The sequence below is a fragment of the Leptinotarsa decemlineata genome, unplaced genomic scaffold (genome assembly GCF_025532065.1).
Source record: "Leptinotarsa decemlineata unplaced genomic scaffold, Ldec_3_MD MMD2_tig00002974_RagTag_RagTag, whole genome shotgun sequence".
Lineage (NCBI taxonomy): Eukaryota > Metazoa > Arthropoda > Insecta > Coleoptera > Chrysomelidae > Leptinotarsa > Leptinotarsa decemlineata.
Window position 1 is genome coordinate 11,993,125 of NW_027412578.1, and position 26,968 is coordinate 12,020,092.

Genomic DNA, 26,968 nt, shown 5'->3' on the forward strand with positions numbered 1-26,968 from the left:
AGAATATAAAAACTATAAAGCATAAAAATATAAAAGTAAATGCATAGAAAATTACAGTATCAACTTCGTAAACATTTTCAACTATACAGTTCAGAGCTAAATGTAAACATTAAACAAAAAGTTAAAAACGTCACATAGTTTAAATACCAGTACAAGGTACTGAGGCACAGTAATTAAAATCAATTGATTTCTTCGAAATCAGAAGCTTTTTTACAGACTTTCCAAATTTATTGGTACATGTTATGCCTTTTAATCTCAATTGGTAAATGGTATACAACTGCCAATAGTTCTTCATTCACAACCAAAAACTTCTTGTGAACAGTAACAGAATCACCAGAAATTAGAGCCCCTCTCGTGCTCTCAATGCAGCCGAAGCTAGCGCCTGCGCACTACGTGCCTCCTCCAGCTCAACCTCGTTCAGCGTGACTCTCGGTCCAGCGCTTCTTGTCTCCACTGACGACGGTGGTCCGACGCGGCTCGACGCCCTCGATAAACGCTGCCGACGCCGCTTTCATCGAGACCGTTTTGCGCACTTTTGAGGTTAGCGTTTGAAAGTTTTTCGCAGTGGTGTTCGGGTCGAGTTGCCGCTCAAAAATGAAGTGTTTGTGGACTTAGAGGGAGCCTGCAGGTGACAGACATGTTTTCGGAGTTTTTCCTCGTTTTTTGGTTGATACTTCTGGGAGAAGGTGAGTGGCGGAGGGAAGGGAATTGTACGTTTTTATGAGAATGTAAACCACGATGAAAATTAACATTCTCTTGTCCCATGAGGAGATAATGCCACGCAAAATAGTCACACAGAATGATCGTGAAATCCGGGTTTTCAGAGTCGTATACTTCTACCTTCATTTTGAAAAGCTACTCTTCACCAACACAGTAGCTTCTTCAACAGTGATTTGAATAGTACAAGTTGCTTCATATGTTGATATTCATTCACCACAGGTAACTACAATTGATACTACCTCCATCAAATTACCTAAGCCACTACAACTTTTTTAACACAGGTCTGAAATGAAAAAATTGTAGGATATTTAACTAGTTATTTTAACAGTATTTTGTGTGCAGATTACGGAGAAAATAGTAAATAAATTCCATCACCTATAGATAAGTCACAAATTTCACCTGAAATTTCCTTATCATATGGGTTTTTAGGTTCGATATGGGTTAGATGTTTCTGTATTATACAGGGTGATTCAAAAGTACTTTGACAAACTTCAGGAGGTGATTCCTCACAATATTCTAATATGAATTGTCCGAATAAATAAATGTCCGGAAACGTTTCGTTTCCAAGATACAGGATGTTGAAATTTTATTTTCGTTTCTTTCAAATAACTTTTGAAATACTGAACTTAATCAAACGAAACTTGGTAATAGGAGGTTTTTGAGGTGTCGAATTCGAACCTGATGTTCTTATTGCTCTTACTCGTAGGGGGCGCCACCTACACGTCTTTATCTTTTTTGAAGATTCATAACTTTTTTGGGCGTACTTCTAGCACATTTTTCAGTAAAAAAATCGATTCCTCTATCATATCTACGCAAATAAGCTACCCTTGTTACTAGTCGCTGTAAGCAACCATTTTCTAAATATTTGGACTTGAAAACTTCAAGTCGATCATTTGATAATCGATGCATGTTGAAGTTATTACGAATATTTTGCATTTTTCACAAGAATGCTTTGGAAATAAATTTGACGTTTGTGAGTAGTTTTGGTAAATTACATATTTTGTGACAGTTAGACGTTTTGTTGAAGTTTCCGTAAGTGGAAGTAGAAAACACTTATTTTGAAAAAATGGATTATTTAAACAATAGAGCTCATTTAGCCGATATGCATTTTGTTTATGGCCTTGCGGATGGCAATGCGCGCGAAGCAAGACGTATTTACCAGGAGCAATTTCCTAATCGAGTACTGCCTTCAGCTCCAACATTTGCTAGTCTCCACCGTCGTTTGGCAGAAACAGGTAGCTTTAAGAGGGCAGCTCATATTATTGGACGACCACGAGCAGTCCGAACCCCAGAGTTGGAAAAAGCTGTTTTGAACGCTCTCGAGGAGAATCCAGAAACAAGCACAAGAGTAATTGCTGAAGCTGTCAATTCTACTCAGTCCACAGTTTGGAGAATTATCCACGATCAACAGTTTTATCCATACCATATTCAAAGGGTACAAGCTCTTTTGCCACGAGACTTTTCCCAACGCATTACTATGTGTCAATGGTTTTTGAGAAAATTGGCTGGAAATCCTCAATATTTAAGATCTGTTCTCTTCACGGACGAGGCAAACTTCTCCCGAAATGCTATCACAAACTTTCATAACAACCATGTTTGGGCTCTCGAAAATCCGCACGCAGTTAGTGAAAGGCATTATCAGTATCAATTTTCTGTAAATGTATTGGCGGCAATAATTGATAATTACTTGATAGGTCCTTTCTTTCTTTCGCTCCGACTGAATGGCGCAACTTACAGACACTTTTTAGAAAATGAATTGCCGGGACTTCTTCAGAATGTACCATTAGAAATTCGTATTCGCATGTGGTTTATGCAGGATGGGGCTCCGGCCTATTTTAGCGTTGTAGCCAGGGAATTCTTTAACACAGTCTATCCAAATCGATGGATCGGTAGGGGTGTAGAAGAACCTAACCAGGCGTGGGCACCAAGGTCCCCAGATCTAAACGCGATAGATTTTTATTACTGGGGACATTTGAAGTCACTAGTTTATAAGACTCCAATAGTGAACGAGGAAGATCTAAGAAACCGAATAGTAGACTCCTGTGAAACAATAAGAAACACACCAATAATTTTTGAGCGGGTACAAGATTCAATGACTAGACGACTGACTGCCTGTATCTTCGCTGAAGGTGGACACTTCCAACAATTTATCTGAATACAATTTGGTTTCGTTTATTTTAGTTTATTCTACATATTCAAAATTTCCTGAAATAAAATGTTGACATTTCTTGCAAATTTTATTAAAACAAATACTGATAATGCACCCTTGATACAAAAATAACTATTTCGCTTAAGGATGTCATGAAGGAACGTACCCAACAGTAATTACCTCTTCAAACGAGTAAAACGTCAAATTCATCTCCAAAGCATTCTTGTGAAAAAAGCAAAATATTCGTAATAACTTCAACATGCATCGATTATCAAAAAATCGACTTGAAGTTTTCAAGTCCAAATATTCAGAAAACGGTTGCTTACAGCGACTAGTAACAAGGGTAGCTTATTTACGTAGATATGATAGAGAAATCGATTTTTTTTACTGAAAAATGTGCTAGAAGTACGCCCAAAAAAGTTATGAATCTTTTAAAAAGAAAAAGACGTGTAGGTGGCGCCCCCTACGAGTAAGAGCAATAAGAACATCAGGTTCGAATTAGACACCTCAAAAACCTCCTATTACCAAGTTTCGTTTAATTGAGTTCAGTATTTCAAAAGTTATTTAAAAAAAAAACGAAAATAAAAATAAAACTTCAATATCCTGTATCTTGGAAACGAAGCGTTTCCGGACATTTATTCATTTGAACAATTCATATTAGAATATTGTGAGGAATCACCTCCTGAAGTTTGTCAAAGTACTTTTGAATCACCCTGTAGAGTGGTAAATTGAGTCTGAATTGTGGAGCGTTTATGATGAAAAAGTTACTACACAATGTGAGTGTTGGAAATTATGATATACAGTGAATAATCATTATAGGGATAAAAAATGTAAATATACGAATACACATAAATAAAACAATATATAAACCATTACATATAATATATAAATAAATCATTACAGATACTTAAGCATCTAAAATACTGAAAGTTAAAATACATTATCGTAATATTCCTTTAAGTCGTAGTAGGCTTTTCACAGAAGCACTCCTTCAACTAATTTTCTTTTTTTTTAAATTTACTATTTCCCTATAGCACATTGGAAGGTGGTTGTATATCTTCTTGCTCCCATATATAAAAGTGGTTTGCAGCGGTCTTGTGATTCGTGTTGTCATCCGTAAAGAGTGTGAACTTTCCTTTATTGTCAATGGTTACCAGATCATTCACATGAAGTACAAAAAGGACCCAGAACCGAACCTTGTGGTACACCTGATGAACTATTCTCAATATGCGATGTATTTCCTTGGAGTTTTACTAACTGCTTCCTGCCTGTTAGATAACTGTAAAGCATGTTATATGACAATCCTCTAAAGCCATAGCACTGAAGTTTAAATGGTAGTGTTTCATGGTTCACGCAAATAGTTCTTGTTGGTCTGAATATTGGTTTTACGTCGTGATCATCTGAAATTCTTCTAAATCCGGTCTGTAATATTTCCAACATAGGAAAGGAAAAATTTTTCAATGACTAGCCTAGCTGAGGTTACTTTTACATTCTCTCTCCTTCGCTATACGGATTTCCTTTGAAGGCATCATTTGGTGATACAAGTATAGTTCCCCAGAAAGACCCTCAGGTTCATAGATATGTGGTGCACTCTCAAACAACGTTTCAACTAACTCCCTCTCATGTTGTGGCTGGTGGTTATAACTTTTTTCAGGTGTGTACGTGTATTAGTTTCTTGTACACTCTGTTGGTCATTGTACCATCTACACATCTGTTGACAAGAACATCCAAGGAGGCTAGAGGCTCTTAGGTTCCTCGTCCCACTGTGAATTGTATGTTTGGGTCTAAAGACTTCAGACATAATACAAAATGGTAGTGTCTCTTCATCATCTTGCCTTACCACGAATATGTCACCAACATAACGCAGCCGGTTGCTCTAAGGCCCGTTGTTTAAAAATTTTTATGAAAAAATTTGCCACTGCCGGACTTAAAGGACTGCCCATTGTGGTACCACCCGATACGTTATAAAAAACACCATTCTTCTGGAAATAAATTGACGATGAACAATGAGCGAAGAGGGCAGTTAAATCAGTAATTTCCTTCGAGGAATAAACTCTCGTCAATATTAATTCAAAACGAACCCTCACTGACTTGATGAAATTCCTTCCATTTATTGAAGTGACCGATCTGTCCCTTCATCACTTGTCTTTTAATTTGCTGCCTGCCCGATGTTCCCTGTTTATGTATGAAACATAATTTCAAGCGTCTTGGGAATTTATCCGGATTCATACATTTATTTATGAGAATCCGCCTGGGACATCCCTTCGGATACAGACACCCTGCAAATTGCCTGCACTTACTCACCCGTTTCTGGTTTCATTTCTTCCTGTAAACTGCCACTTCGACAAAGTTCATATGTAGTTGTCAACTTGGGTTTGCAGGAACTTTTGCTGGGGAAAAAGGAGTATATTGATAAACTGACGGATGTTTTTTTCGCGAATCATATTAGTCGCAGCATTCACAATTGGTTTCCAATGATAGTTAAGTTTCGAAAACCAAATGAGAAATGTTTTCAAGAATCAATCCAATTTGAATTATAATTTCTCCGTCATTCATTCATTCCTTCCCATTCGGAATATCAGAAAAACACTTAATTTTGAAGGTGATTGACAATGTTTCATGAACGTATTCTAAAAACACTTTATTGTGTGATTTTCACTAGATAGTTTTACAAAAACGCAACACGTGTTTCGCCATACAATGGCTTCTTCGGGCATGTCTTAATAACTAATTCTACACATTTAATGATATATATATATATACCATATTCTACAATTTGAAGTACCTGAATTTCAAGTACCTGATTTTTTACCTAAGTTTGTAATGAATTAAATTACCTGAGCTCATGTTCCATTTTCCACGTTTGAAAAAATATTCAGTAACGGAGAGTTACTCAATTCTAATTGATCATTCAGTAAATTACCCGAATTCCTGAATCTATTGATTTCTGAACATTCTAGGAGATTGAGTTTCAAACTCTTCTCTTCTGAATGTAACACATCGTATTCATGATTGAACTCATGCCCTTCTGCTGAAAGGTGGTTTGCAATTGTGTGGAACAAAACTACTTCTATGTTTTTAATTCTTTGGCAAAATGTTCTTCCTTTTTGGCCAATATACAGTTTTGAACAAGAGCCACAAGTCAGCTTATATAGTGTCACCGATAAAGTCCGCATCAAATGGGAAACTTTTTTATTTATCGTTTTATGTGAAATTTGATTTCGGCAGTAGATTTTGCTTAAGAAATGATGTCAAATGGCGTCTACAAAATAGGTCACGTGATTTCCTTAACCTGTCAAAATTGACATTTAAAAAAAGAAACATCGAAAAATGACATTATTCTTTAAAATATCCAAAGATATCAGAGGATAAAAACATTTTCTTTTGTAATTTTATACCCACACACCAAGTTTCAAACCCATAATAAGTATTTTATATTTTCACTATTTTTCCGCATTCCTGCTTTTTCTACTTATCAAAATTTAAGCACACCTGTACTAAATCATTTATTTTAACTAAACTCGTCACCGAATTTCTTTTTTTTTTATATATAATAATATTTTAAGAGCCTCTTTGATGTTGAAAACAAATTTTGAAAAATAAAAGTTGTCAAACTTGATGCAAAGTTCATCTAGTTTCAACGGGGCTTTCCAAAATATACAGTACTTGAGTATTTTTATGAGCAAATGGCCTCACAATATGAATTAGAACAAAACGGAACATTAGGAAACATCATTTCGTGATGTGACCTATTTTGTAGACGCCATTTGACATCATTTCTCAAGTAAAATCTACTGCCAAAATCGAATTTCACATAAAACGATAAATAAAAAAGTTTCCCATTTGATGCGGACTTTATCGGTGACACTGTATATTCCTGATCTATCCGACACCGAAGTTTTGTCTTTATTGTTTTTAATACATTTACTTAGATGATTATTCGTTCTGTAAGCTACGTTTACGTCTTCTTTCTTGAAAAAACGGGCAATATTTCTGGTTGGTTCACCCACATATGCCAATGTCCTATAACTGACGTTATCGCATTTCGAATATGGGTAGACCAGGTCCATGGCTTGCTTTTGTAGTGTTTTGGAAAAAATGTTTCATGATGAATTTCACCAGTTCAAACTCCCATTGTCTGATACAAGTGAAAATAGAACAATTGAGAGATTCCAAGCCAAGTTACTTCACGACGTTTCGATTGTTAGTATCGACAATCGTCTTCGGGTGATGACTGGACTGATTCCTCCAAGAGATGACTATTTATGGGTCATTCGAGTACTTTCACTTATCCCCGCTTTCCTTTTTCTGCTTCACTTGTTTGGTGGGAGGTGACCTTTTGGCGAGAGTTGGCCATTTTTTGCAAGATGATGGGTTTCCATATGTTGCGTATATCTACTCTAGCTTGATACAATACGTTGTTGAACAACATGTATGTGGCTTCTTTGAATTTCCTCCTAAACCAATATTTCTCCCTGTGGATGATCAAAGATTGGGACCTCTCGATGTAATGTTGATGGGTTCAAACATGCTCTGCTATTCCTGATTTGCTGGTTTCTTCTCCCTGATGTGTGTGTTTTTTATGTTCGGCAATGCGAACATTCAATGGCCTCCTATTTTCACCAATATAGGATTTTCCGCACTCACAGGGTATCCGGTAAATGCAATTCTTGGAATCGCAGTCCGCGTTTTTTATTCCTTTCAGGGTTTTCAAATCAATTTATATCATATCAGACAACGGAAGTCGAAACTAATGAAATTCACACTCAATTTTGTTTGGAGATCCGTAGAAATTGAGTAGAAAATGTACGTTCATCATTATGGGTCTGATCGTTGCCTATTTGTCTGTGCGTGTATCACTGATGTATTATTGGAAGCTTCACATTTTTGTGTTTGATTCATTTGAATTGGTTCATAAATGACAAAAATATATCAGTTTGAAAAATCATGTCAAGCATTTGTTGAAAAACGTTACTATAGAGATACTTGTTACGGTACCATGTAATTCTGAATAAAATACCAACACAAGTTTGATATTTCAGTGTATTTATTCTACTATTACACAAAATATATACCAATAATTGAAATGCATCCAATATTGATAATGATTACAATTACTTCGTACAATAAATTCGTAGTAATCACCCTGTATGAATATTCATTCTTTCAGTTGAGCATTTTTTGTTATCAAATTCCATGTTCTTCAGGGTAATCAGATAAGATTGTGGAATATCATTGACTTTAGGTCGATGATGGTCACTATCTTGCACTGATGAGTGGCTAATAAACCCGAAACTGGCCTGCAAGTGTGCCGTTTCAGAATTGAAGGTCGACTCTTTCAGTTGTATTGCCAATTGCATATGCAGAAAATTTTCTGTGAAGATTCCTGCACTGACGCCTGTCGCATATAATCCAACGCCCTTCGTGGTATTAGCCAGGGGAGTAGTTGTTTTATGATTGGCGTCAGTCCATTAAACCTACTGTGTAGGTATATTGAGACTGGCTTGAACGTTCAAAGTTGATTTGCTTCAGGTTCATTTATTACTGTCTTGTTTATGAATGAAATAGGCCCATCATTTTTTAAATCGAGGAAGGCGATGATAGCTGAATATATTCAGTGTGTATTTGTTTGTGTTCGACATTCAATCAAAAGTATTTCTCATCTGGTGAACAGACAAAAACTCTTTTCTTTCCAAATCTTGTTCTATCGGTCAAGATATTTGTGAATTAGAAAACCCCGTGAATTAGAACTCATAATTTCGAAAAACTCATCATTGTGATGCTATAAATAATTTTCAAAATGTTATTTCGACGTTTCTTTCATGTTCAGAAAAATATGTTTATCGGACTGAATTCTACAAATCAAGGAAGGTGTCACATAACATATTCAAGAATGTTGCAGACGTATATTTGCTACCCAAAATATTGCGACTTATTAGGGTTCATTAATCAAAAAATACACCAACCCCTAGTAATTACCGTTGATAAACAGCCTCTTGGAGTAAATTAAAAATTGCACGCCCTCCAACTTACGGAAACTTCTGACATAACGAGATTCTGAAGATTTGTTCCCTCGTATTTTCCAGAAAGTCTGGAAAGATACAGGTACAACAAAGGATAAATCCCAGTAATCTCATAATTACTCGTCGTCATATCATCTTGGCTTCTCGAAGCATCTCATTAGGCTGAGTTAATATCTTCGAAAACAATGTAATAAAAACGGAATTAGGAAGAGCTGCTCATGCGGTAGAGAGAATTTTAATAAGACGATCTCGGTTTACCGCTCCTAAGTTTCGACACGAAAATGAAGAGGTGGTTGTATTTTTTCCAGGAGGATGAACGTGAAAGGAATAGGTAGATTATTATGTGTTTATATTCATGTAGGTCAGTTTTGCCAGGCTACTATTCTTGGATTTAGTGTATAATAAAAACCGTAGTTAGTTCTAGATGTACGTCATGCGGATTACTTAACTGATAACGCGGACTCGGTCTTCTTGAAAGAGGGATACATAGGAATTCATTCGTTATAGAACAGTGAATCAAAGAAGTCATGAGTGAGTTCTGTCTGTAGAGTAGGGAGGAAGAGTGTAATCCCACAGTATTTGGGCCACTTGTGACCCATTGTACATCCTCCCGAGGAGTTGTCCTCCTTGGTCACCTTTCCAGGAAGGTGAACAGGTCACCTTATACTGGCAGGTGTAGGCCAAGACTCGCTGAACACATACTCTCTTTGGCAACCTTGAGGTGTTTCACGGTAATCTCCGCGAAGGTTTTGGAAGGTGCAGCTTCTTCAACCTTCTTGGGGTTCCCTCCGTGGAGATGCAGAAGTAAGAGAGCTTTCCTGCAGGGGCAGCCGGTTCCTTGCCTCAATTCAAGGCGGAGCTCTCAACGCCTGCCGCAGGAAGTGCCCTTGCTGTTGAAGGTGGAGTCGGGGAGGAGGGGGGTGCACTTATAGTTGCTGCCACTCCTGCATCTTTCGCTCTCTCTCTCTCCTTTTGGCCTCGGCGCCACAAATGCGCTTACGCCTCAGCTTTTGTATTACATCAAGAGGTGATCTGCTATGTTCAGCCTCATTCCAAGCTGGAGATATGGGTGGACATTTCTGTTCATCCCCAGCCACCGCCTTAGATTGAGGTGAGCACTTCTGTCCAGCCTCGGGATTGGTTTTTGGTTTGGTTATTTCTATTTTTGTGCTTGTTTCATTCATGTGTGTTCCCACGAGTAGCAAGGAAAGAGTTGGTCACCTCTAACAAAGCCCCGCATTACCAGAGGAAGGCTGATCACAATGAGGTTTCGTCCAGTTCCCCAAGGAATCGTTCGTGACCGCATATCACCCTGCAGCCATTCAGCTGTCGACACGATTCCTTTCACCTTAGGTTGGGTAGGCTTGGCCACGGTAGCATGTTCTGCGAAAGCTTTTGGAGAGTTTTAGTTCCCCACACCCTACTCTCATCCAACATATATTTACAAAATCATAGAGGCCAACAAAATTGCTAGAAAAATCAAAATTCTTCTTCGCTATATTCGGATGAGGTGGAATCATCATCGGGTTGAATAACGATCGTATTCATGGAACTTTGCACATAATATTTGTTCTCTTCTTTTATAACGTGGGCCACACAGTTCTTCCACATATCACAATTACCTACTTCATGCACCACTTGCCTTATATTGTTAAGCACTACAGCATTCAAAGTCGGTGACTGATTACATTTCCGCAAGCTTTCTTTCGTTGTGGCCCAAACCATTTCAATTGGATTGAAAACACAATAGTATGTAGGCAAACGTAAGAGAATATGACCACGTGTTTCACACATCGAATCAATAATATACTCTTTTTGGAAATTACGTTGTTTTATGGTCACCAGTAATACCTTTTTCGTTGGGATCTTTTCGGGTATTTCCATGTCATGATTTCGCATGAAATTAACAATATCTGCTTTTTTAGTGTTATTGTTTGGTATTGTAGTCAATAACCAAAAATGATACGAAGCGTTAACCATAACAATAACCGAGTTCGGAGGATTATTTGGGAGAAGCTGCTCACTGAAACAGGTTTCGAATAAAGCCGCAGTCATATCTTCGTGGTAACCAGCAGACAAATTTTTTATATTTTTGGCCGACGGAAGCAAAGCGTTAGTTACGAATCCACTTTCATTCCCGGCATGCAAAATTATAACAAGTTTTCCCCTTGAAGAAGGTGTGTTCAAAGCACAATACTTGGTTTCGTTTACCCAGCCATATTTGACAACATCATGGGTGTCAAACCAAGTTTCGTCGAGGTAGATTATATGTCTGCTGGATTCTCGGTAGCTTTTCATTCGCCTCAAATATTCTTGTCGGAGTTGAACAATGCGTGTCGATTCCATTATAACCATCCGATTGTTGAATTTTTCATATTTGAAACCACAAGACAATAAGACACCTCATAGAGTTTTTAAAGATTTGTATTTGTAATCGAGATAGTCGAGTAATTTAAACCAAATCATTTCCAAGGTTGGTACTTAATTTTTTTGGTATACACCATAAATTGTTCGCCGAATCACATCTTTTATAGCACCATCAACGTTTGCGAATTTGTTGTTCCTTTGTTTTTGTTTCATTGCATGGTCAATGACATCCCCTATTTTAATGACTCGAAGAACTGCCGAACGAGATAGTTTCGTTAACTCGCATATTCTATTCACAATAGCATTCACTGTGAAGTGTGACAGTTTTCCTTCTTCAAGCATTCATGAATATTAAAAATTACTCGCTGAACTTGAACATGCAAGTCCTTATTTTCAAATTCCGGATCCCTGTCGGTTGACACAGATTCCTCTCAAGTAATGTTATCATTTGTTTCAAACGGTCTCCAGAAAGCCATATTGATGAAAGTGCCCAAAAACACTAAGATTTTCACAAAAATGGGTTTGAACAATGAGATTGGAACCTTTGCTGTGAAAGTTGAAAACTATTTCTAGAGATCAATTACCCTAACACCAAACTGATATTTTTGCACTCGACGCGCGTTTCGCTAACAAGGTTAGCATCTTCAGGAGAAGCAAATTAATACTGAATCTAAAGACAAGGGTTAGCTGTTTATATACCTGAAGTTTTTTGGTCCTATGTGAACTTTGTTTGTCAAATGATGATTATCCTAATTGATTTTTCGGTAATTAACTAGTGGAACCACTACCTGCAAATTAATTTGTCCGCTTTTTAATCTATTGTTGACTTAACAAACCAAGTCCGCATCGGATCAAAAAACTTTAGGTATATAAACAGCTAACCCTTGTCTTTAGTTTCAGTATCAATTTGCTTCTCCTGAAGATGCTAACCTTGTTAGTTATTATTAACCTTGTTATGTTATTATCTGGAGCTAATGAGCTTCCGACATGCTTAATAAGATCTATTGAGAGGTTTGAATTTTTTCATCTTTATACACAAAATGTAGGAATCTTTTCCTATTTGGGACGGGTACAATTAATCAAAAAGGCATACTTTGCTTATGTTTATGTTCATGTTTATGTTCATGTTCAGGTCTTAAATTTATTTTATGATGATTTTTTTCATTCGACTGTGATATCCAGGATTGCATGAGAAACTGATAAATTATTTCCAGCAAGATACATTCCTTCATAATGAGCTAACTTCATTCATTAAAACTGATTCTTGAAAACTATTGAATAATATTCCACTTGTTCGATATGTAGAACTGAAACTTCATCCAATGTTCCACTTGTTCGATATGTAGAACTGAAACTTCATCCAAAGTTCTCATTTATTATGATTAGTGACAGTAAAGTTATCATATCTATGGAATATAACATATGAAACGTGTTTCTTGAAACATGTCATAATTTTTCACCCAGTTTGACCCACGTGTATACAGTTAGAGCTTTTCTCATAAATTTCAAACTCATGTCTTCAGAATCATCTACATTTACTTCAATAAGACTTATACTGCCAAAAAGTGAATTTGCTATATGGTGTTTCAGAATCTTACGAATACAGTTAGAGTTATGAAATATCTGTAAAGATTTTGCGGTTGGAGTTGCTGATTGAATCATCTGGGTCTATGTGTGGCAATTAAAAAACATTTCGAAAAAGTATTCGGGATAATTGAGAATCGAAGTTCAACTTTTGTGATTTCTCAGTAAGGGCCAAATAAGGGAATCATTGTTGAATTCCATACTATTTTTTATACAGGTCAACATAACGTTTCCTAATGTTTATCTTTATTCAACTTCATGGATCACATGAAGTTGAATAATCACGGTACGTGATGGAATTACCCTTTTCAGGGTCAATCAGTTGTTCTTTCAGTTGAAAATGTTCAAACCCTCCCATTTTATCTCCCTGTTAATATCAAATGTCAACAACTTTGAATTCCATTGAATTTTGTGGTAAAATTATCACTGCTCTGATAATCAAAACAGGACAATTGAAAATCAATTCAATAGAGTAACCGGAATTCATTATTTATTGTCCACTCTTGAATTCATAGAAATATCGGTGATGAATGAACTTTCGAAAATACAACACGTTCTATAAAAATGAAACGAACTCCATGAGCTCAAAAATCCCACTAATGATAGTATTGTTCAGAGCTACCCCTGGATCAATAAAATAAATTTGCCTATTATGAAGAAGGAATTCGATGAACTGCATTCGAATCACGAGAATCAAGTAACTGTTTTGGCTGGTCGGATCATTTTTGTGTATGGCTCTCCAGCTTCCTAAAAAAACGTTCCCTGCAAGTGGTCGTCGATGAGTATCTCTCGATTACTTTTACCATCAACGCTGGTATTCCTCAGGGATCCATATTGTCTCTAACCCTCTTTTCATAGGGGTTAAAATGGACACCAATATGTCTAGGCACAATTGGCTAGAATTGCAAAGGTTGCTTCTCGAAAACTTGAAACACTGTTTCGAACCAGAAAAATGTACTCACCTCAGCAACTTCTGATGCTTTATAAAGCTCAGATCAGACCTTCTTTGTAGTATTGTTCGTAAGTATGGAGCTCCGCCCCAAAGCATACCCTGAAGCTGCTGGATGCCATCCAGAAAAGAGTCATCCACCTGACTGGAAACACGAACATCACTCACTTGCAACCTTGAGAGTCTGGAGCATTGGAGAAAGATCAGGGATCTGTCTCTCTTCTATAGATACTTTCACGGAAGGATTTCAAGCACATTTGATTCCTCCAAGAGCGGTTCATATCAGAAATACGCGACGGACTGTGGCTGCTCATCCTTAGTATACCTACTAGATCTTCACTGTTCAAGATTTAATCTCCACCGATTCAAATCCAATGTGAATCGCTACTTTTGCACAGGCACTGTCTTCAGGACGCCTCAAGGATTTTCTTGTAGTGTTGGTGTTTTGTCCTTTGAAAAAATTAGTGAAGATTATGAATGCAAAAGCGATGTTGAACAGTCAATGAATAAAGACGTTCAACGTTGTTAATTGTGTAGTCGAATAATAATAGAACTTGGAAAACTCTGAAATTTCAAAAACAACTTGAGAAATATCAACAAATTAAAAATTCACGGGTTATATTACCCAGGTTCTGTTTTGCATATTATGGAAATTGAGATGAATATTTCAAATTCTCAGAATACATAGACGGGCATTGAAATGGTCCACTTGTTGATCTGAGAGGATATGAATATTCATCGAAGTAAAGAAAGTTGAATTTTTTATAAAATACTGTCCAGTGTCGTACTGACAAATATTCAGACAATATCGACTTCGACTTTATTCATCTTTGTAAAGTACAGCAAAAGATACAATATTTACAGGAGTGATGAATAAATCACAATACCACTGAGGAGTATACCCCTGTATGTGGTTGAAATAAAAAATACATAGGTAAAAAATACAAAATACAATTAAACAAAAAATTTAAATTCACATACACAATAAGATATACATACACATACACATAATATTAAATAATGCATGAAACATTGCATAAAACATTTCTAAAATTAGGTATATACAGCAAGAAAATAACATTTTGATTTGTAGAAAGAATCAGATGTGTTTTCTACAATGACAATTTGATTTTCAATTACGAACATAGTTATATTTTGCAGTATCTGTAAACACAGACGGTCTTCCACGGCTCCTCTTTGCAGAGTTTTTTTTTTCAGAAAAGAAGTGAAGCGGATACCAATATAAAACTTACCATGGTCAGTATTATTGAGTCTCAATAAGTTTATGGATTTGTTTTCTATCAATTGTTCTTAGGAAATTTATAAGTTCTATTTTGAATTGTTTTAACACCGTTATTGTTTTCAAGATTCCCGGAATGAAATTGTAAATTTTGGGAGCTAAGTAATGATAACCTTTTTGTCCTATTGCTTTATTCATTCGTGGAACGATGTACTCATTTTTTTTTCTTCTAGAATGGGAGTGAGTTGTCACATTCGTTTCGATTCCATTAATGTGATGTCTAATACATACTTGTTTGAGATAAAGCTGTCTAATATCTAGCATTTTTGTTTCTGAGTAGAGAGAGTCACTTGAGTATCAAGGTCCTTTATCACAAATCATTCGGAGAAATTTTCTTTGAGACACTTCAAGTATATTAAGGTAAGTTCGCGATACACCCCCCCACCCGATTATTCCATGATTCAAGTGCGTTTCCACCAAACTTTGGTAGACAATTATTTTTTGTTTGTAAGCAAGGTACGATTTGATTTGTTTGAATCGAAATAGAATACAACGCAACTTTTTAGCAAGATATGAAATATGTTCGTCCCATCTTAGGTGTGGGTCAAGGATTATTCCCAGATATTTTAGTTTGTTTTCAGGTCGAATCGAAATATCTTGCTGTATTTTCAAGATATAATTGGGCAGAGATGCTTCTCGACTACTGAATGGTAAGTAAAACGTTTTTTCAAAATTTATGGACAAAAGTCTACTATCGAGCCAATCTTTTAAATTATTCAAGTCATTTTCAGTTTTTGTTTTCAAGTCATGCCAGTTGTCAGCAGTATATATAATGACTGTGTCATCTGCAAAGCTGAGTATTTTCCCTTCTTTTTCTTGCAAAAATAGATTATTTAAATATATCGAGAATAATAAGGGTCCCATTACTGTTCCTTGAGGAACTCCACAGGTAATTATTCTTTCTGAGCTTATATCGCTTTCAATTCTAACTTTTTGTTTTCTATGAGTTAAGTAGCTTTCGAGTAAATTATATGCCATTCCCCTTACACCGATTTCATGTAATGTTTCAAGTAGTATATGATGGTCAACTGTATCGAAAGCTTTCCTCAGATCGAGAAAAACTCCTATTACTGGTAAGTCATTATCTACACATTCATAAATGATGTTTGTCAGCTTCAGGATGGCATCTTGTGTGGATTTTTTCTCTCTGAAGCCAAATTGGGATGATGATAGAAGATTATATTTGTTTGAAAAACTATTGAGTCGCATTTTCATTATTTTTCTATTATTTTGGTCAAATATGTAATGAGAGATATTGGTCTGTAGTTCGTGATTTTTTGTTTGTCTCCACTTTTGTGTATTGGAGTAACAATTGATATTTTGAAAGCTTTAGGTAAATAGCCTAATTCGAATGATTTATTTATGATGCTTGTTAGTGGTTTGCTTATGTATTTTGAGAGTAACTTTAATGTTTCTCCTTTTATCCCATCATATCCAGGTGCTTTTTTATTTTTCAATTGATGAATGATATTTTCGACTTATCTTTCACTTGTTGGCTCAAAAAATATGGAATTTACTGTTATGTTTTTTTTACTTCTATAGTTTTGCTTTTTAATAATTTTTTATGATAAATTCTCTCCTACACCTACAAAAAAATCGTTGAATAATATAGCTTCGAATTTAGTTTCCGTAATCAAATCGCCGTCTTCATTTTCAATTTCACCTATTTTTCTGCAATTTGGTATTTTTAGAATTTCGTTAACTGTATTCGAAAGTCTAGTAGAGGCATTATTCTCTTCTATGCGTTTTTTAAAATATTTTATTTTCGCTTGATTAATTGATTGTTCAACTTTTTTCTTAATATCCATGTATTCATTTTTCAAAATTTCGTTGTTTGGATCAAGTTTCCATTTGCGGTACATATTATTCTTTTTATTAACAATTTTGATGAGTGATTTTGTGAGTGATATGAACAATTTTTTTCCTCCATTCCGATTGCAGCAAGTTGTTTTCAATATCACTGATGGACACACTAACATACAGAAACGTATATCATTTTGAAACACGTTTATTTTGAACTCGTTTATGTTCAGATACGTAATGAAATTCACGTATCAGTACGGATGAACGATTCTAAAAATAATCCCTTTGTGAATACATGAATCAGTATCGCTGTTAAATTAATTGAAATATGAATATATCTGAAAAGAATAATGAGCACAGGATTCGTTTTAATCGTATCCAACAATCGATTGGTATTTTGTATTGAAAAATTGGAAATGCGTATCTCTCATTCCTCATAATGCTGGCATCGGCAAAGTCATTTGATCTCAGTTCGAGAATTGGATTGTAATTTCAGTTCATACAACCAAAATTTTAATAATTTGATACTCACCACTTTCATATTTGAAGAGATAGGAGTGATGAAAGTTTGCTCTATACATAAATACGATGAAATTTCGTTAAAATATGAGTTTGTAGGAAGATGAATCGTTATTCAAAGTTACTAAAAAAACTGTTGGAAAGTTGGAGACAGATGTTTTCACTTTCCAGAAGTCAACATTTCTAAGTCAAAATTTTTTATGAATCTCTGTTCAGATTTTGCATTCAGTAGCATTTTCATGAATATCTTCTTTATTTCTTTTGTTTAAATATTTGGGAAACTATCCATCTCAGATGAATATCGAAATGAAACGTTCCTAAATTCATCAGCTATTTTGTGAATTGCCAAATCATTATTATTATTGTGAATCAGGTGCATATTGCTAGTTGAGAAAACAACTCTTTTTCGTGGATACTTGAATAATACACCTCACTCATTACAACAAATTTCAACATGCCTCGTTTTGAATTCTCACACAAAAATTTTGCAGTGTGAATTTAATACGAATTTCAAATTTGTTAAAGTATATGAAATTGAAACGAATACTTCTAAATAGTTTCAAGAGCATTTGAAAAAATTAAAACCCGTTGATTTTTGCACATCTTCACATACAAAAAATCAATATTGAATTTTCAGTGACTATTCTCACTATAATAATAAAAATAATATGAATCTTTTCTTCAAAATAATCATTTTTAAAGAATGGTTACTTGGAATTCAGTTTAAAATTTCAAAATACGATGTCGTTTCTCTCCATACGATTCGTTACTTGTTGATAAGCAATTGATTTGCAGATGAATGTGAAAATCGCTCAGATGCAGAATTCACTTTTTTATGGAATATTTTTCATGAAATAGATCACAAACCACAGCTACTGTTGTACCACAGTGATACAATTTGAGACTCTTGATACTATTATTCTATTTCTTATATACTTACTGTTGTAGATCATGCCCTAAAGGAAATAACGCCGGCCGCCACTGGCATCCATAAACCAATTGTGACGTAGCCAAGAGCGCGTGAATGTTCGATGTTCGCTGCCGTTCTAGATGTAACGGGAATAATGTTACCGGCTTAGATGGAATTCCGATTTTAATGTTCCAGGGCCTTCGATTGCCATCCACTCGCCCATCGAGATAGTCAGGTGGAAGTGAAAGTGCGGTACGCGGAGCGATCTAATGCGATAGACATTCGAATAATAGTTGAATTTTTTTTCGAAGTGTTTGTTGTATCTGAAGTGAAATAAAGTCGAGTTTGATAATTGTTCAGAGTAGTCAATCATTGGTTAACTCACGGGGAAAGAATGTAATACTCATGAACTGAATTATGCGTATCTACTGAGATACTGAAGTTTTGCGTATGTCTTGGAACAAAATACTCCTGTAATTGAATGATTCATTCATGTTTCAGGAGCAGGTTCTTGTTTAGGATTCATGTATAAGAACTAAAATCGTACAAGAAGTATGTATTTTTTGCACTAGTGCCAAAAGCAAATTAACTCATGCTATGCTGTTGCCCGCTTGTACTACACATTGCAAAAGAATGAAATGTCCCAAAACTGCATATTTGAGCATATTTCCAGGCTTTTTGACACACGTGTTTCATATAAGTTGAAAACGACCATCATACTTACAGGAAAAATCGAAGAAACTCAAGCATTGATCTTATGTTCGCACTATCCCATGTTGAAAGCTACACTTTCAACCAATATGAATATGAATATTTGACGTATTGACATATTTACTTGTGTATGAGGTTGGATTGTTCCAATATCTCAGAATACAATTCAATAGCTTAAATTTCCGCTTGGAATACAGTCGCATACGTTCCTGGGCAAGCTGATATCTCTGTCCTCGGTCTGCTACTGAAAACACCTCCACCGAAACCGGAAGGTCCATCTTCGAACCAAAAACTATCAGCTCTTGAAATTTCCTTATCCCAGAGGATTCAGTCCTCTCTACTCGGAAACAGTACTTTATAAGATAGTTCGTAGTTGTCAGTCGGAGGCATAAAGTCGAAGGTCATTTCCACAATGCTGTGACTTTCGATGTGCACATCGTTGTGGCGATGTGCACAGTCCATCGCCTCTCTCTCTAGGAAAATGTGGACACGGATCTCCATGGCCGCTGACGATGTGGTACTGATGGCACCTCTGATGGCCCAGACAAGCCTGTCTCTGTGAGCCAGAGACCTTCGCCTGGGCCGTTTCCTCTAAAGCCTTCGGACACTAGGCAATTGCACTATGAGTGATCATTGGTCTGACAATCATCACATAAATTCAATAGATTTGTTCAGAACGTAACCTCAATTTTCAACACAAATCCTTTGACAGGTCCATACGGACAGTCAGGCTTTGTGTGAAACTTTCTCCAAGTAAACGTTCCAGGTGAGTTTTTTATCAAGGACAAAGCCAAGATATTTCACCTCCATTCCAGATGGAATGACCCCACCATTGAGGTGAAGTGGCGTTAGATCGTATAATTTTATCTTTCTGGTGGAGGGGATTATCACTGTTTTGCTAGGATTGACAAACATCTGTTCCCTCAGGCACCAACTGTGAACAACATACAACGTGCTTTGAAGGATATTACAAACTACCCTTACCGACGTGGACCTTACTAAGACATTGCCAGTTCCTAAAGAAACTGAGATAGCGAGTCAGATTTTGAACAGATATCCTGGGAATTGAACCTAGTAGCAGTACTGTAAACTTGAACACAATTCGTTGTAAGCAAATGCTACTTTATATTGAATACTTGTAGAAAAGTTACCGATATATTGGCTCTGATGATGATAGATATTCATAAAATAAGTTCTTAGCTACAAAATGCTCTTCAATGAGTAATATTATATATGTTTACTATTGAAAAGCACAGAGAAAACTGTCAAGTTTTCCAGCTCTAACTGGAGAAAATCCACGTCAGTCACTTTTATTGAATTGAACGGACATGGTGCATATCGCCAATTCATATTAAACTCTTTACATCTGTATCGTGTTACTAGATGTAAAAACATAGCGACTTATTCATGGGTTCGGTGCCACTCAACAAATTGAAATACCAGACAAACATTGAAGTGTCCCTGAGGTATTTCAATTTTCACACGAACTGACAATAAACGTTTTTTGTAACATTTTTCTCTAGATTAAATAGAAAAGGGTTCGTATTGATGAATCCCTCAAGGGAAGGGAAGGGATATCATGTGCATTTATAACATGATAAAACACGCATCTATCAGAATTGGTGATGATGAAGGAATTGCAAAATTGAAAAATAGTTAAAATGACAGTGCTATTCTATAAAAAAATAAGTGTCCTGTGTCTGAACTGTTTAGTCTGAATTTTGGCTTTTGGCTTTCATCTATAAAACAGGACTTACTTTCGTTAGAATCCGACCCAAAGTACCTTGCAAATATTGTTTTCTCCAAATGTGAATTCTGTTGAAGCCAAAAAAATATCTACAAGTCATTTTTGATCTGAATTCAGTGAAAGTTGATCTTTTGGTACCAAATTCGATTGTATACGAGTAGAAACAGTCAGCAGATCAAAGGAATCCAGCTTCTGATAAACTGGTGAAAGTTGGACTCTGCGATCACTTCGTCAGATACGACACAAACTCGATTTGTGAGTCAGTTGTACCTGGTGACATATCAGATTCAGCCATGCCAAGCCCTTCCGCGGCTAGTTTGTATGGATCATCGCCTTGATTCTTCCTTTTTCTGATGCAGATTTTGCTCTCGCTGCTCAAGAGCTTGATGAAAGGTAGATTTATGATATCATCGCCTTGATTCTTTCTTTTTCTTATGCAGATTCTGCTCTTGCTGCTCAAAAGTTTGGTGAATGGAAGATTCATAAAATACATTGCTCTTGAGGACACAACAAGTTATTTTCAGGCTTCTGTATCGACAGCATCGAGGACTGGAGGTCTGATAATCTCTTGATCTTGATTCCACAGAGGTAGAACAGTTGATATCATTAAGTCTATGCCTGTTTCTTTAATGAAATCAGAATTGGATGCTGAGTTCACAGAGATCCATGGTCCAACAATTCACACGAATAGCCAGGAAATAGAGAACCATTACAGTGGTAGTTCGTATTATCAGGAAAAGATCTGTACGTCCAGGAGATCTGGCACCTCGAAGGATCTGTAAGTGGGCTCAGAGTCGTACATCCTTTCGACACGAATGCACACACCCCAATATGGGATCGTCATTTAGGAACACTCATTTCTCCTCCACCTGGCAGAGAAATCTCAACACTTCCACTGCAGATCGGTGGTTCAGGATATCCAGCAGCTTCAGGGTATGCTTGGGAGCGAAGCTTCATACATGGGAATGATATTCCAAAGAAGGTCTCATCTGATCTTTATAAAGCATCAAAAGTTACTGAGGTGTGTATAGTTTCTTTGATTCGGAACTGTGTTCCACGATTTTGAGAAGCATCCTTTGTAATTCCAGTGACATGATTGTACCAAAACATATTGATGTCCATTTCAAACCTCGACAAACTTATCGAAGCAGAAAGCGGAATTGTCTGTCCTGACATTATTATATCCGGTTCGAAGACATGTACCTTTTTGGAGAAAACCGATGTATGAGTTTCTATGGCATTGAATTGAACCTGGTTACTTGTACCTCTTGGGTTGTATGGCCCGCTTTAATGCTCCTCTGCTATACGGATTTCCTTTGATGGCATTTTTTGGTATACGAGTATCACAGAAAGACTATCAGGTTCATAGATACGTGGTGTCATCTCAACCAAATTTTCAACTAACTCCCTCTTATGTTATGGCTGGTGGTTAGAATTTTTTCTGGTGTGTATATGTGTGTGGGTTTCCGGTACACTCTGTGGCCCAATGTTCCACTTTCACCAATTGATCCAAGGAGCAATTTCAGTGACATGATTGTGCCAAGACATATTGATATCCATTTCAACTCCCAACAAACTTATCGAATCAGAACGCGGAATTGTCTGTCCTGACATTATAAGTGAAACCATTGAGTGTGCTAGACATGGATCGTCACCTTCACATAAGGAAGTTCTATCAGCAAAGAGGTGTAAAATTCAGGAAACGGACCGATGAGCAATGGAAAGACCACTAATAGAAAACCTGGAAAAGTACATTTGAAAATCTCCCCGGAAGACCATGTTCGAGAAAACCGAAGAGTAGCTTTAACAAAGCTTCAACAGAGCTTTGGTAGTTTCACTACCCCCAAATATTTTATTGATATTTTTCGATAGATACCGGACTCCTGCGCAGTTTTTTTCCCACTCCTTTCCATACTTTGATATACTTCAGTTATTTTTTTCTCATACACCTTGTTTTTCTTCTCAACGGTATTACCACCATCACTTCTTTTTCTTATGTGCAACGATCGAAATTCGTTCTGTATTACATTTATAGTGCCTCATAGAGTAAATTCAACATAATTCGTTATTGATCATTCCATTATTCATGTTAACTAATTATAATAGTAAACAAATGGATGAATGAATAAACTGACATTTGTTATTGTGTTTGACGATGTGAAAATGTTTTCGAATCCATTTTCCTGGAACGCCTCTGCATCGTGCATGTTCATAGCACACAATAACATAATGGCGATATTTCACGGTGATACATCATTCGCATGTTTAATTAAATTTCACCGGAGTGGATGAAAAGCTTATACAATTGCAGGTTTTACGGTTTTTCTAGTACACGTCTAGTCGTTCTATTTCGAGCATGATCCAAACGAGAACACAAAACGCAGTTTTATCACCTTCAATAACAGCGTGATTCGGTTGAACGTAGCATTTAGTTATGAAAAGACCAAATAGGTTTACGAGTACACGTCGATTCATATATGTCTAGTTGTTGCCCGTGGCTTGGCCTGCGTAGAATTAGATTTGTCACATTTAGTTTCGTTGCAGACCATTTCAAACAAATAGTTACAATATTTTTTCGACCCAAAACTCCAGGTTTCCAACTGCAAAACTGAAAAAATTCAATGTTTCAACCTCTATGTTTTCCCCTTGGGGGTGGATTCCAGGAGTCTAGATCCACTGATGATGCAATTGAATCATTGACTACAAAAATATATCAAACGCTTCAAAAAAGTCACCCCTCTCTGTGCATATTCGTGGATTTAGCAAAAGCTTTTGACACAGTGTGTCACCTGAAACTCCTAAAAACCTTTGAAAGTGCAGGGTTGAGAGGCAATATATTATATAAACTGATGGAATGTTATCTAGAAAGAAGAAAGCAATGCGTAAAAAATGACGGCATACTCAGTCACCTTGAAACTGTGGAATTCAGAGTCTCACAAGGTACAGTACTAGGCCCCATTTTATTCAACATATACCTAAATGATTTATACAATGTTGATACAGAAGGCCACATAATCAACGTCGCGGATGACACCGCAATCTTCTATTCTGGTGAAAATTGGCAACAGTTGTTTGGCAGAGTCGAGAAAAATTTTCTCAAAATGAAACAATGGTTTGACTCCAAATTACTCACGATTGATTTCGATAAGACAAAATGTCTTCCGTTTTCAATCACCAAAACCAATTTTCCGGATAATTCACATCTATCAATCACCGACAATAAAAACACCTTCACTATACCCATAATCAAAAACATAAAATACTTGGGAGTCTACTTAGATAGTCACATGAAATGGGACACTCACATAAAAAAGCTCACTTTCAAATTGAGAAGCCTCATAGCAAAGTTTAAACATATCAAGAGATTTCTTGACAAAAGATACTTGAGAATTGTATACTTCGCACTGGTGGAATCACAAATGAGGTACGGAATAATAGCTCGGTGAAGTGCCTACAATAATCAAATAAACGGACTCGACGTACTTCAAAAATGGATACTGAAGATAATATACTCGAAAAATCGATTACATTTCAGTGATGGAACAATCATCAGTGGATAGGGTACAAAATTCTCCACTGCACAATATATGATACGACTGCATCAGCATCAGCATAGTAGTATATGTCACGCAGTATATGTCGCGCAGTATATGTCACATAGTATATGTCACACAGTATATGTCACGCGGTATATGTCACGACATAGTAGAACAGCATCAGTATCAGTATCATCATCAGTAACAGCATCAAAATAGTAGAATAGCATCAGTATACAGAGTACAATATTTTCTACCACGCAGTAGAACAGAATCAGAATCAGCATAGTAGTATATGACACGCAGTATATGTCACGCAGTATATGTCACGACATAGTAGAACAGCACCAGTATCAGTATCAGCATCTGTAACAGCATCAGTGACAGCATCAGAATAGTAGAACTGCATCATTATCATCATAGTAGTATATGTCACGCAGTATATGTCATGACATAGTAGAACAGTATCAGTTTCAGCATCAGTAACAGCATCAACATACAAGAACAGCATCAGGATATTGAATACAAAATTCTCTACTACGCTGTATATCTGTATATGATACGATATAATAGAACGGCATCAGTATCAGCATAGTAGTATATGTCACGCACTATATGTCATGCGGTATATGTCATCCAGTATATGTCACGGACTATATGTCACGCAGTATATGTCACGACATAGTAGAACAGTACCAGTATCTGCATCAGTGACAGCATCAACATAGTAGAACAGCATCAGTATATAGAGTACAACATTCTCTACCGCGCTGTATATGATACGACATAGTAGAACAGCATCAGTATCAGTATTCAGCATCAGTAACAGCATCAGCATAGTAGAACAGCATCAGTATATAGGGTACAAAATTCTCTACCGCACAGTATATGATACGTCAGCATCTGCATAGTAGTATGTGTCAAGCGGTATATGTCATGCAGTATATGTCATGCAGTATGTGTCATGTAGTATATGTCACATAGTATATGTCACACAGTATATGTCACGCAGTATATGTCGTGACATAGTGGAACAGCACCAGTATCAGCATCAGTAACAGCATCAGCATAGTAGAACAGCATCAGTATATAGAATACAAAATCATCTACCGCTATGTCATGACATAGTAAAACAAATATTTATTGAGATGTTTCATTGAAACGGACAAAACTTTCGAAACAATCTGATCATCATGAATACTTCAAAAATGAACAGTGTTAATTATTTTAAAAAAAGGTTGATTGGGTAGCAGGATCAATTTTTTCCTTAAAAAAAACGATTGTTTTTTTGCCAAAGTTTCGAATTTAATAAAATTCTTCAGGTCTCAACGGTTTCATGTCGTTTTGTGTTGGTGTTGTCGCGAAAATTTTGGTTGTTGCAATGCTTTTTATTTTTTTTTAAATATGTATCTAATATGTCTGATGGTTTTCAAAATAGTAATATTATCAACCCGACAAAACTACTTTCAGAGCCCTGAAGAAAAATTTATTCAAATTCGAAACGGCGGCAAGAAAACAATTGTTGTTTTTTGGAGAAAAAATTGATTCCGTTACTCAACCAACCTTTTTTCAGAAAAATTATTGAATCACTAAACTGATTAACTGAATATTAATCATCCATACTAAATATCGAATACATGCACAAACACAAAGTTGTTCTTGAAATAATCTAATCAAAATATTCTTGAACAGGCATATGCGTGGATTGCTTGACGTCGAAGCAACCGATCGGTACCTCTACAACATCCAATATAGCTGCAACAAATTAATGAACTGATCGGCGGCTTCATGCAACAAAATCACATCGAATATCACAGGCCCTTCATGAATTTTGATACGATCGCCTAATTAATCATGCATCACGTGAAATAAAGTTGATACGCGGTAACACAATAGCATTCGGTAATGGCATGTTATTTCGCGTTCATGGAAGCCACAATACCGATTGGCTATCAAAAATTGACAGCATGGAAAAGTCCACACAGGATTTTCCTTTATCGAGTACAACAATCGATCGAGTTACGTTGGCAAGTCGAATGTATCCCAAAAATTTTGATACATATTTTTGTTTAACACACATTTTCAGCTTCACCTGCATGTATGTATCTTTTTTTGTTCGCTTCTTTGTAATTCTCAAGCTCGGGATCTGTATTTGGCATAATTATCGACATTTTTGCTTGATCTATTCGCGGACAGATGGCGCCGTACGTGACCTCCTTGATATAGTGACATTGTTACTTGATCTATTCGCGGGCAGATGGCACTGTACGTAACTTCCTTGATATAATTCGAACTCACTTTACATGTATATCTTCATCTGAGAAAAGTATTTTTTTATCAGCGCCTGCTGCGCAAAAGAGGGTTACAAATAAGGTTACGATGTTCTTTGAAAGAGTGTCTTCCAGTTTTTCAAACTATATTTATTATTCGAGAAGTTTTTCTTTTCCATGATGTTCTCGCAGTGAAATGGTGACCGATTGTTCAGCCAATGAGAAGTTCGTTAAAATAATTCATTGCGCTAGATTATTTTGTATTGTTCGTTAATTTTTTTCAAATCTTCTGGCCTCACTGTGCTTTTTCTGAAGTTTCATGGCATCTTTCTCAACATCATTGTTTTCAAAATGATTTGTTCGGGTTTTTCAAAGGATTT

The 26,968-nt window shown here is 36.3% G+C and overlaps 1 protein-coding gene across 1 annotated transcript in view; it reads left to right on the forward strand.

Annotated features, from left to right (window-relative positions):
• Positions 1 to 437: 437 nt before the first annotated feature.
• LOC111506880 (uncharacterized) overlaps positions 438 to 26,968 on the forward strand; it is a 128,049-nt gene continuing 101,518 nt past the window's right edge. The window contains exon 1 of the mRNA XM_074177482.1: positions 438 to 686. Within this exon, the coding sequence (XP_074033583.1) occupies positions 638 to 686 (49 nt within the window). The 5' untranslated portion in view covers positions 438 to 637. The remainder of the gene's footprint in view (positions 687 to 26,968) is intronic.